Here is a 12,998-nt window from a genome sequence, read left to right on the forward strand (position 1 = left end):
CGGGCAGCCCCCTTGCCTCCGGACCCTGCGCCGCCGGAGCAGAGCAGCTGGAGCCCGGGAGGGGAAGTGCCCGGCCGGCGGCTGGGGTCCGGAGGCAAGGGGACTGCCCGAAGCCGGTAGCGCTCGGGTAGCTCGGCTCTTAAACAGAGCCGAAAAGTCAGGGGAGGAGCAGAGCAGCCGTGGGAGGGGAAGTGCCCGGCCGGTATTTTCCCGGACATGTTCCGCTTTTTGGCAATTCCCCCCGGACGGGGGTTTGATTACCAAAAAGCTGGACATGTCCGGGAAAAACCGGACATATGGTAACCCTAGCCTATAGCCATATTGAAAGGTGTGAAGAAAGTTCTCTCTTCAGATAAGACTTGAGCTGTTTTGCCTCCATCTTCCCAATAATCTTTCTCAAACAAGGAAGGTTAGAACCTATGTGGTAGGTGGTGGGACTTCAGTGTGAGGTGAATGAGGGCCATATGACCACTTGCTTGAATGAACCAAACATCTTGCTCTCCCATATGGAGGTGTTAACAATGTACATCAATTTGCTTTTACTAACCATGGAGCTCTAAGCCTATCCTACAAGTCATAGGCTGTAGCTCTCCAAATGCTTTTGGAAACTCCTCCAGATGTTTGCTACAACTTGATTGTTACCTCAGTGTCCTCCTCCTTACTCCTGTGGTAAAGGCTCATTCTGATCCCTGATGTGACATGATAGTATGACATGATAGGGAATCTTCATGTCCTAGTGGTAAGTAGGGCAAGTTATACTAATTATAGCTGTTGGAATGGCACAAAGATTCCTAGTTCACAAATTTATAGATGTTAGAGACGGAAAAGACCTGTTAGATTAGCTTATATATCTCACTGCCTCATGCGCAAGGCCAGTGCGTGATTATTTCCTAGTAGGTTTCATTTTCCTTGCTGTGCATTTGTAAATGTCCCAGCCACTGGGGCTTTCGCCACTTCCCTTCACTTGCCACAGTATGACAGAAAATCAAACATATCCAATCAAACCTTTACTTTTCATATTCATCCTAAATTTACCTTTAGTTCAGTTTAATCTTGTTAGTCTTGGTTATAATCTTGTACCATCCTGAAGAGTTGTTCTCCCTGCCTGAAGTTTACCTGCTTTTAGAACGTTATGCTTCTTGCTAACTTTAGGGTAGAGCAGCCTTAGCCAAGATATAAAAACATTTGGTTATTTTTAGTCTGTCTTGATATATTTCCTATAGCACCTTCATATTTTTATGTAAATTACCTTTTTCAGAAGGGTGTTGTGAGCATTAGATAATATGTGTAAAAAGCTTTTATCATCAAAGTGCTACATAAGTGTCATCTTTGTTATAATGATTATTTGTTGCTCCTCTGTGTTTTTCCTCTGATTTGTCCATATGATAGCATTATGTGAACTGGCAGTAATGTAGCTTACAGATGATTATATTTGCTCAGTAAATAGACTTCTCTTTTCTTAAATAGACAAAGTATCTCTGAAAAAGTACTGAAGAAGAAATAACTGATTCCTCTATTTTCTCTGTGTACTCAATCTTTCCTTCTAAATGCACTAATAATTTCTGTTGCTAAATCTCAGCAGAGCACTGTAGACTGTATATATTTTGTAAACTTGGCTTCAGAGTTAGTAACTGTGAAATGTGAAGAGGTGCTTTTCTAGAATTTCATGGTGCTTATAGAAAAATAACTTGATCATGTGCTAATAATGACAGAAGGTAGGAATGACAAAGACCTCTGAGTCATCTTGTCATAGCCTCCTTTCTTATATTGTGTAGGAAGTTTCCCGTCATCACTCCCTCCAAACTGGTATTTTGTACCCTCTCAAATAAAACTCTAATTACAGATCTTATTCCTTGTGTCTAAAGGAACATTTTTTCACTATTTTTTCAGTTATAGGAGTTAAGGATTAAAAAGCACATTGCTTTGCCTTTAATTCTAATATGAATATGGATTTCGAAAACTGTGTCCAGTATACCAGACATTAAACATAATTTGTCCTAACTTTTTAATGTTTGTTTTGTTATTTAAATCCAATTTAGATACATCAAGGAATATGGAGTTTCATGAGATACATAGCACTGGCAATGAACCACCTTTGCTGCTAATGATTGGGTACAGTGATGGAATACAGATCTGGAGCATACCTGTAAGTACATAATAACTGTGTCTTCAGAAAACAGGCCTCCTTGAGATGCTGATTTTATGCCATATCTAATTTTTTTATAACAAACTATATTACTTTAAACTAAAAGTAGAAGGCTACAGCATATGTTGTACATGTAAAATGGTTTAACGTAAGATTAATATTTGGTGTAACTCACACTCTTAAATTAAACTACCTAACTTTAAATCCGAGGGGTTTTTTTATTCGGATACTTGCTGTAAAGGTAATTTTTTGATTTGGAGCAGGGTGTAACGTTACAGAGAAGTTAATATCATATAAATATAGGGGAAAGACGTCCACCCTAAGGAGGAAGGGTATATTCAACTGTTATATGAAAAATTATGAAAAGGATTTACATTTCCCAGGAATGCAAGCATGACAATATTAATAGCATTTTACAATCACAATGTGTGTCTGTCATGTACATGATTTGCAATTTTAATTTTATTAAAGTCTATATGTGCATATGGATTTAATTTTATTCTGTCATACATAGCATGCAATTTGTGTTTCAGAATGGTTTGAGCACATGGATTTAATTTGGGAAATTTTCCCCAAATTTCTTGAACTTAGAATAAAGTTTAGTATGGTATGTGATAAAATTCTTAACTCATAAAATCTAGTGTGTCCAACACTTTATACTTCAAAATAAACCCAGTGAGCATACTGGATGAAATTTCTCTTCTTTGTAGAATACAGAGCCTTTCTGGAAAATATTTCTCCTTTTCATCCCTCCCTGGGTGAGAAAGAGAGTAGTTTTTATACAGCAGGCTACATTTTAGGAAATGAAATGGAATTTCATTTTCTCTTTGAAAGTACTTTTGCACACCAGCTAGGGAGCTGTGTTAAGGACTAACAATTTGGTTTTACAGGGGGAGACAGAACTGGAATTTTTCTTGCAATTTATGTCTTTCCTGGTAAAGAGGAGGAAGAAAACCTTTTTTAGAAAGTTAAGAGCCCGCAGTTTGGTGGGTGGTAATGTAAAATAAGAGGCCCTAATGTACTCTACTGTACTTCATGTGGAATTTGGGAATTTGTATATTTTCTTAGATTTCCTGAGGAACTACAGTTGTTTCTCACATTCAAGACTTTATTTTGAATGGAGCAGAATGGAACATTTGGATGCTGCTGTATTTTTGTCTTTAAACTTTTAAAAAAGAAGTATATGCTTGTAGAAAAACCAAATTGGTTGTTTACTTCTTGAGTAAGGAAGTTACAGTATATACTATAAGAATTTAGCACGCAAAATAATTTTTGTATACAATTAAAACTTTTTAAACTTGAAAATATTCTTATACAAAAAGTGAGTATTGAACCCTTTTAAAAAACCACTGTGCTTCATTCGTCATGTGTATTACAGGGAACAAACATTAGGTGTCACTAAGATATTGAGCTAAAAAATATAGTACAGCTTCAGTAGTACCAGCGATCCTAACAGGATTCTGAACAAATAAGTTAGAATACATAGAGATAATGACACTGATCTAAGTTAAAGATTTTTCTATAACATAACTTCTTTGAACTTTCTCTAATGAATTTATTTGAACAGATAAGTGTTTACTGAAAGGTGTATAGAGGCGCACACACCTGATTGTGTGACATTGGACTTGTCTGGGCTAGTTTACAGTAGAAGAGATTAGAGTTTGGGTCTTCATCTGGCAAGGGATCAATTCTCTGTTGATACAGTATATTCTTTCCCTGGGCATGAGGTGGGAGAGTGCCTTGTATACTTCTCAGGTGACCCTCTGTAGCTGAAGAAATGAGTGTCTCTGAAGAAAACTATCTATACTCATAACCAGCCAGCCTACATGTTTTTCCAGTGTATTTCACAATGGAATATTTTCTATTTCTTGTTATTCCTTTTTATTAGGCTAATAAATACTAAGAAAAAATGAAACTATGAAATAACAAACCCCTATTGGTATGATTTATTTTTGCATAAGGAAGCCCTTCACCAGCTTTCAAAAAGTAATTCCTGAGCTTGAGAATGTGTTCAAGTTGATACACAAGCTAAGGCAGTTTAAAAAGGAATAGGGGCTGTTCTGAAGACTTGGTGCCCCTCTTTGAGAATTCTCAGCTTGGAGCAGGGCATGAGATGTCAAAGTAACACGCTCTAAAATGGCAAACTGTGTTGTGACCGTGTATGAATCTAGTCTCTGAAATAAAGTGACATTCATTGCTTTGCAGCCTCAGGAAAGTGACTCTTTGGAGGAGATTCATGATGAGTTCAAGATGGGTTATCTGTAGGTGCTATTTGATATACGTGTCTTGGCAATGTGAGCGATTGTAGCTGGGATAGATGTCAGGAGGTTTGCAGTACTTCATGGTATCCGCTCTCCAGCAGCATTTGAGGCCACTAGGAAAGAGGAAAATATTTTTGGAGCAAATGTGGAAAAATTATTATTTGCTATTTGTATGCTTCATTTATGAGGGAGAGTGGTGCCACCTGGAAGTCTTTAGATCTCCAAAGTCAGAACACAGATGCAAGCCCTTCCTGACTAATTAATCTGTTTTTTGTGGTGCTGGAGTGGCCCATCATAAATTTCGGGACACTGATTAAATATATTACAAAGGAGAAGTCCAGTGTGGTTTCTTTGGGATCAGTCCTTTGTTGCTTTGGTCAATAAGATTTATATGCTGTGGGGTGAGAAGGGTGCTTGTTTATACAAAGGGATTTGATTGAGCGGGAATTTGATTAATTATATAATTATGTCACTTCCATAACTGGGCTGGTGTCAGTGGTATGTATTCTTGATTGAAATTAAGTCTTCACTGACATGGTGGTGGATGGGGGAAAGAATGCCAGCTACTGAATGACCATCCCTACTTTCTGCAACATCTAGGGTTTTCCTTCGAGGCCTTTAGGCCAACCAAAGTTATTCATATAGCTTGTGAGATCTGATAAAACCACAGCCAGGGATTGTGTAGCTGCAGATTATATGAACAATATTGCCCCCTTATATGTGTTTAACAATATAATGTTGGAATGTTTTCCTTGGCATTCATGTTATCCCTAGTTTGAGTTCCCAGTTAGATAATTTTTTCTAAACTTTGATATTCCGTGGATTGGGGATTTATATATGAGACTTCTAAGAAGAATGGACTTAGCATAACCTACGCTTGCCTACCCTCTTCCTATTGCTATTTAGGGTCCAGGTACAAAAAGAACTGGCAGTTGTGTGACAAAGTGACTTTATATACAAAATTATGTCATTCACTTGGCAATAGCATATGTTCTATATACGTATCCTTTCTACGTCCTCTTAGGGTCTAGCACGCTGCAGTTGGGGGTGTGCCTCCCAGAGTGGGTAGACAGAGGCGTGCTAGCTCGGCTTCAGGCAGCATGCTAAAAATAGCAGTGTAGACTTTGTAGTGAGGGCAGTGGCGCAGGCTAGCCACCCTAGTAAGGACCCTCGGGATCAGGCTGGCTTGTACTTGGGCAGCTAGCCTGTGCTGCAATGTCTACGCTGCTGTTTTTAGCACTCTAGCTCAAGAAATCTGAAAAGAGGAATCGGTAAGATTTTATTTAGAAGTAACAGTCCCAAATCGTTTTAAGAAGCAACAGTCCCAAAGTTTAAGTGAAAAGCTATACACTAAGGCTATCATCTGTAAGCGTTGTGCTTTCTTTCCTCCTTCAGTTGGACCCCTATTCAGCACATAATAAAATAATGTGCTAAAGGCAGTCCAGTTTGCGTCTGAGTGATTATGAAGTGTTTATGACAGCTACTAAGCTGACGCTTTCCATAATGGTGTTACATTGACTTCTAAACACCTTTGTAGTCTGCCTCCAGGAGTGTATGTATGTCTCTGCAGTCTGAGTGGTTTTACATTAACATTTCCTTGGAGTAAGATCTTTGACTACAGAAGTGTTACTTGCAAATGGAAGATACCATTTGATCGGCTTCAAAGGACTGAAATAATGTTTGGACTGCTGGGTGCTGAAGTAACGGCTGGAGTTCTGAGGTGTAATGTCTAAATCTGTATTGCATAAGATGCAGAAGGTATCCATCCAAACTAGTTTTCTTTGATCTTGGTTTTGAAATGGGGGGTGGGAAGGTTAAAAGTGTTTTTAAAATATGCCTTTCGAAGTGGGAAGAAATCTGGGATTATACAAAAGTAATGACTACAAGTTCCCATTCAGTAATTGTGCAATGTGGTTTTGTGTTGTGTTTGGAATTTGTTTTCCCTTTGCCCCCAGTCTTGTATTTCAAATACAATGTCAGAACCAGAAAGCAGTTGGAATTGGTTTCTGCTTAATGTGGTTTACAAGAATCTGTTTTAGATAGTTATTCCTATTCACAGAAATGCATTTTGGCCGCTTTTGTGGGTGATAACTTTTTTCATTGTACACAGGAGGTTTCAGAAGTAGAAAGTGACATTAATTTAGTTTTTCCTATTCAGTTAGAACAGAGTTATTAGGCTTTAATTTTAATAAATTAGGAATTTTATTGACTGTTCAAAGGGAACTGCATAATAGTAAACATAACATATATTTAAATAATGTTGTAAAAGTTGTACAATGCTGCTACTTCAAACTTGTATTGGTATGGCAGCTTACATAGTAGATTACATTCACTGATCAGAGACCCTTGGAATACTGGTCATAGTTGGGCAAGTTAAGGATGGTTATGCTATCCTCTGACTTCTCCTTTGTTTCGTTGTCATAATGTAAAAATGATGGACCAATATTTACTGGCTATTAAAAATCTTAATATTTATTATGTTAAAACTAGTTACTGCATTTACAGTAGGTGTGTGTGTGTGTGTGTGTGTGCGTGCGAATTCTTTTCCTTTCCTCAGTTCTCCAAAAAGCCTGAATGGTGGTGGCTGGGAAAACCAGATCCATTCTCCCTTCCTTCCCCAGTTTAGTTAATGCTGGTAAAAAAAGTGTCTGTGACTTATGAGGTAGGAAGCTAATGACAAATGAAGTGCTTTCTTCCCAGTTTCTTCTGACCAAAAGATCTTGGGACCTGAACAGTTATCCCCAATATGGAGACCCTGGTGCAGGCTCGCAGTAGGCACTTAGAAAAATGTGAGACTGACCAAGATATGTAACCTTTAAAATCATCAGAAGACTTGGAGGTGTGCATAGGGACAGGGACAGGGCTAATCATTCTTCTAGTTTTTTTTTTCTTTTCATACTACAACTGTTTTGAGTTATGTAAGGGTTTAAAAGAGTACTGGTTTTGTTTTAACACACATAACTTACACAGCCAATTGTGTTGAAAAGCTGTGTGATTTATAATGTACTCAGCACCTGGGGAGAGGAAGGAAAGGAAAACATCACACCTCTCTGCAGCAAACCCTTTGGCAGATGTGGTGGTAGCATCAGTAGGCTTTGGCTTTGTCTTCACTGCCAAAAAATGGCCCTTTTTAACCTTGGAGTAACTAACACACATGAGCTATCCCAAGGCACTTCGGTTTTACTGCAATGCAAGCCTTCCACTGGTTGACTGCGGTGAGTTTACCTTGCGGTAAAACTGAAGTGCTTGATCTTCACTGTGTTTTTACCTCAGGATAGCTCGCACATGTTAGTTACACCAAGGTAAAAAACACACCTGTTTGAGCAGTGAAACAAGGTCTTTGAAGGGCATTCTATGGAACCCTCCTTGGTTAGAGGGCAAAGCAAGAAAGGAGAGCTATAAAGTATCATTCTGCCCCTATCCTGACAGTTCCCCACGCACCTACTTTTCTTTTTGTGGGTGTTGAGGGCAGGGCTGATGAAACGCTGTCCCAAATTACAAACATGTATGTAGTCTGCAGCCTGAGCATTTTAAACCCCCTCAAAACATGTTACATTTATAATGGCAGTATTGATGCATCTGTGACCAAATGCATTAGCAAGCTGCTTAACTACTCTTTGTATTTTATTTAATGTCCTCTGTTTTCCATGGTGGTTGCAATTTTAACATTTCATTCAATCCACAGGGAAGAGTTTTATATTGTTTTTAGACATCTCCACTGTTCTGTTCTCTAGGCAAAGGGAGCACGCACATCTAGGAATAAAGCAAGTTTATACCAAATAGGGGAGGATGAAAAGAGTAGCCTCACTCCAACTGGCTGTTGCAAACAGCTATTATATATAGTGCATTTATATTGATATCACACATCCTTACAGGTTCTCATGTTGAGCTGTTAATGTGCCTAGGAAAAGGGTCTGTTTGTTCAAAGGGATATGTCTGATGCGGGGGGATGGGTAGGCAGTCTCATTTTAAGAAACAAATGGCCTGTGGAATATGTCTACACTGCATACGCCTTACAGTGGCATATACAATACACACACTGCATGCTCCCTAGCATGGTTATAAATAGCCAGTGTAGAAGGTGAGGCATTGCTTAGGTAAGTAGAATAGAGACATGCCTGGACCCTACATGGTTCTCTACACATCCAAGCAGTGCCTCTCTATCTACGCTCCTGTTTTTAGTAGTGTAGCGTCCTGCTGCCTCCCCAGTATTTGGAGCCTTTCCCTGCTGCAGGGAGCTGCCGGAGCCTTTCCCTGCCGCAGTGAAGGACTCTGGCAGAGGGGAAAGGCTCTAGTGGGGGGAAGCAGCAAAGAAGGGTTCCAGAAGCTCCCCACTGTCTTCCCCTGCCAGAGCCTTTCGCTGCTGTGTATAGTTACACACCATAGTGTGAGCGCAGTCTGCTTTTTGCGGTGGTGTGCAGCTACATGTACTCTGTACACCACTGCCAGGAGTGTGCAGTACAAACATGCCCTATGTTACTAATAATGGTTTGGGTTATTAAAACAAAGAATTTTACAAATCTGATTTTATTTTTCATCATTAACACTGCTTGTTTACTTTTTTCTTATTTGTGCACTTACACAAGAAAAGTTGAGTAGTCAATTTCTAGCAATTTCACTTTCTGTTTTCATGCTTTTGCCTAATGCAAAAGTAATTGGATGGTTATCACTACAGAGATTTTTTTTAAATTACAACTATACATTTGAATTTAAACACTAACATTCTGACTGTTCCCCCCCCTCCTCCCTCAGATATCTTGTTTGGTAGTATTCCTCTTGAACTGGATCATGTCAAACAGTAGTTCATAAGGATATCAATAATAATTTAGGTTTTCATACAATATTATTGTCTTTCAAAATGATATTCAAAACCAAAAGGTAGATTTCTGATATCTTACCTAACATCTTCACTACGCATTTGTGTGACAGTGCTGTTATTGTATACTAACAATTTGCATTTTTATTTTAAGTGTCAAATTTCTAATTTATTTTTTCCTTCTTTTGGTTTGGTGTACGTTTGCATTTTTTTGACCGTATGAAACCTATTTTCTATGGTTGAAAAATATTATCTTCCTTACAGTGTAAACAAACCTTTTTGTTTGTTATGGGTTCAAACTGGTATGCCCTAAACAGAAGTCTGTCATCAAAAATTAAGCAGTGGTCCAGATTGATCCCTGGCCATACTTACAAAGTAGTGGCCCAAAATGTCTAAGGGAAGAGGGGATGGTTTCACTCCCTTTCCTCAATCTGTTCTCATATCAGGAGAAAGGAGCCAGAGGGAATTGAATTCAAGTTTGATGGATTCTTTGCTTGCAATCTTGCATAGAGATCTGAAGCTTTAAAAATACAACCAACCTGTGCCTTGACTCCTTGGACTGTGGAAGCTGCAAAGTCCCACCACACCAGCTTGCGGCCGTCATTTTGGATTCACCCTCTCTATAGAAAGAGTACCTGAGGCTGCTTTTAAAGCTTCATTTTCAATTCTTAAAACCTGTTTGGAAATGTTCTTTGCTTTTGGAATGGGAAAGGAAACCTTTAAGAGCTTGAAAGCTGCCACAGGGACTCACTACTTAGCTGGAGCAAATCCAAAATGGCAGCCACAAGCCTGTTCCTCTGCAGGTGCTTTTTGAAGAATTTAAAGTCTATTTATATTTTGTCTGTGTTGGGAGACTGGGTTGCTCAGGGGATTGGTAATGGGATGTGTAGCCTTTCACCTTCTGGTTGCCAGTTCACAGCTAGCCCAGGTTGGTGGAGAGAAAGTTGTTAGCCATTCTGTGACTGTATGGCTTATGTGGTGGTCTGTCCTAGTCCAGTTCCTAGCAGGACAGGTGTCCAAGTCAGAAAACCTTGGCCCTCTTTGTTGGCAGTCTCAGCAAAGCGATGAGGACTGAATCGGCAGAGATGTGCTGTGACAGTCAAAAAAGCTAACAGGATGTTGGGAATCATTAGGAAAAGGGATAGATAATAAAACAGAAAATATCATTCTGCCTCTGTCTGAATCCATGGTACGCCCACATCTTGAATACTGGTTGCCTCATCTCAAAAAAGATATATCAGAATTAGAAAAGGTTCAGAAAAGGACAACAAAAAGGATTTAGGGGTATGGAATGGCTTCCATATGAGGAGAGATTAATAAGACTGAGACTTTTCAGATTGAAAAAGAGACGACTAAGGGGGGATAGGATAGAGGTCTATAAAACCATGACTAGTGTGAAGAAAGTAAATAAGGAAGTGTTATTTACTCCTTCTCATAATACAAGAACTAGGGGTCACCAAATGAAATTAATAGGCAGCAGGTTTAAAATAAACAAAAGGAAGTATTTCTTCACACAACACACGGTCAACCTGTGGAACTTTTTGCCGGAGGATGTTGTGAAGGCCAAGACTATGACAGGGTTCAAAAAAAGAACTAGATCATTCATGGAGGATAGGTCCAGCAATGGCTACTAGCCAGGATGGGCAGGGATGCAAAACCATGCCTTTGAGCAATTCGCTTAGCTTTCCTTTTGGTTTAGTTTCCCCTATCAGTAAAATGGGAATAATACCTGCCTACCTTCCATAGGTGTGGAGGACTAATAGGTAAATGCTTATACAACACATTGAAGAAGAAAAGTAGCATAGCCATAAGGAACTTGGGCTGGGATTTTCAAGGAAGCCTAATGGAGTTATGTACCTTGTTACAAATGAGTTTCAGTGGGATTTGGGAACCTAATTCCCTTAAGCTTCTTTGAAAATCCGTGCCTTAAGTTTTACCACCTCTTCAGCATCCCTGGCGAAATATGTATGCTTTTGTAAATTTGCTATATCTGAGAGCAGAATCTCAGTTAAGTGGGTTTGGCCTCCTTAACTGTTTTTTACTGTTGGGCCTCTTTGTTTGGCGCTAGAGCTGATATGCTGGCATGCTCAAAAAGTAGCAAGAGGTGACTGAATTGGGTTGTTGTCATATGTGAATCACTTATTCCATACTTCTGTTATGTTGTTTCCTTTTTGTTTCCTTTGTAGTCATTTGTGTGCATACACATATGTGAACCATTCTTTCATGGTTTTGGAAAAAACAACAACCCTTAACTGCCAATAATAATAGTTTCAAAGTCTTATACTTTCCCACTTTTTCCTTTTTATAGAACTGGTGTGTTCCCACAGATACAAAACCTACTCCTGCCTACATCTCTGCTTTCATTTCCTCTTACTCCCCCTCTCACTTTTTACTCTCTCTAAGCTTCCTTCCTAACCACTCCCCATTGGTGCCTTCTTCCATGTTGCCCATTATGCTTGGTACAGGCACCCTTGTTTTCTTTCCCTCCTTCCTCCCCCCCCAAACAAGAAAACCCATGACCCATTAAAGAATTAAATCTGTGGAGGGAGTGACGGGGAAGGTAGCTTCACCAATTTGACTTTTGAACATCATACTATCATTTGGTTTGTACATAACTTGGTTTGCAAGCTCTTCGGGGGAGGGACCATGCCTCCTGCTCTAGGAGAAGCAGCACACTGTCATCAAATTACTAATTTGTTAAATCTGAAATTATTCTGAAAAAAACAGAATAATTAAAATTGTATGTACTGTACAAGAACTGCTACTAAATGGCAAAGCAGAATCTATGATGCTGATAATCTACCTAATAAAATAAGAGCAGGATGGATTAACGGTCTGAGTCTCATCTTTCTTACATCAGTTTTATAGCCATCTATATCAGGAATAATTGTAATCACTTAATTGGTATTACTCCTGACTCATTCAGTGTGAGACTGGAATAGGCCCCAAGTCCCTGGGGAGAAATGTAAAGACAAATATTTCCCAGAATTTTTGTACTGTCCTGAATGTTATTTTAAATTGAATCAGGAGAGTAAGTGGAAAACCGAAATAAGGTTGTCCCTGTTCAATGTTTAATTATAAAAAGGTCAAGTGTTGCTGTAGTAAGTATAGCATTTGCATATAGTCTTCATAACAAATAGATGGTTCAAGGGGATAAGCAGCAGCAGTTTGATGTACATTAGCTATAGCAATGGTAATAAGCTATAGTTAAGAAGTGGCAACAAAATGTGAGTCGGAGTTACTGGTCATGATTTGTTGCTTAAATAGCAGTGGATTTTTATTTTTCCAACTTGTCATCTAAACTGCAGGAAGTAATTGAAGAAATATAAAAAGACATTTTAAAAAGGTTGTGTTAGATTTATGGTTTAATACTTATCGAGTTATGAGGTCTTGCTTTCAAATTGTATGCATTTCTGATATTGTAAAATGCTTGTTTGGCAAACTCTCTTCCAAAAATAGTATGCCAACATGCTGGTTAAATTTTTAGCTTCATTACATCTGTTTTAAGTTCTTAGTTATTTGGAAATGAGTTTCATAATGTTTGCCATTTTCCTGAAGTTTGACATTCCATATCGGATCCATTACCAAGCAGTTATGAAAATACATTGTGACCAACCATTTACAGGAAGTCTGGAAATTCTTCGTAACTACTTCTGATTTAATCTTTTCAAGATTTCCATTAGTGACTAACAATTAGTTTGACTTCCTACTTTTAAAACAATTTTAACACCTATACAATATACGGTGCACTAATATTTCAGGTTCTCTGATCCTT

General features: G+C 38.7%; 1 protein-coding gene across 4 annotated transcripts in view; it reads left to right on the forward strand.

Annotated features, from left to right (window-relative positions):
• Positions 1–12,998, forward strand: part of BCAS3 (BCAS3 microtubule associated cell migration factor) — a 490,159-nt gene that overhangs the window by 10,214 nt on the left and 466,947 nt on the right. For all 4 annotated transcript variants that reach the window (XM_024211255.1, XM_024211257.1, XM_024211256.1 and 1 more), the window contains exon 4: positions 2,040–2,146. In XM_024211255.1, coding sequence (XP_024067023.1) covers positions 2,040–2,146 — 107 coding nt within the window. The remainder of the gene's footprint in view (positions 1–2,039; positions 2,147–12,998) is intronic.

Source organism: Terrapene carolina, unplaced genomic scaffold, assembly GCF_002925995.2.
Source record: "Terrapene carolina triunguis isolate 2854851 unplaced genomic scaffold, T_m_triunguis-2.0 Scaffold231, whole genome shotgun sequence".
In the NCBI taxonomy this organism is placed as follows: Eukaryota; Metazoa; Chordata; order Testudines; family Emydidae; genus Terrapene; species Terrapene triunguis.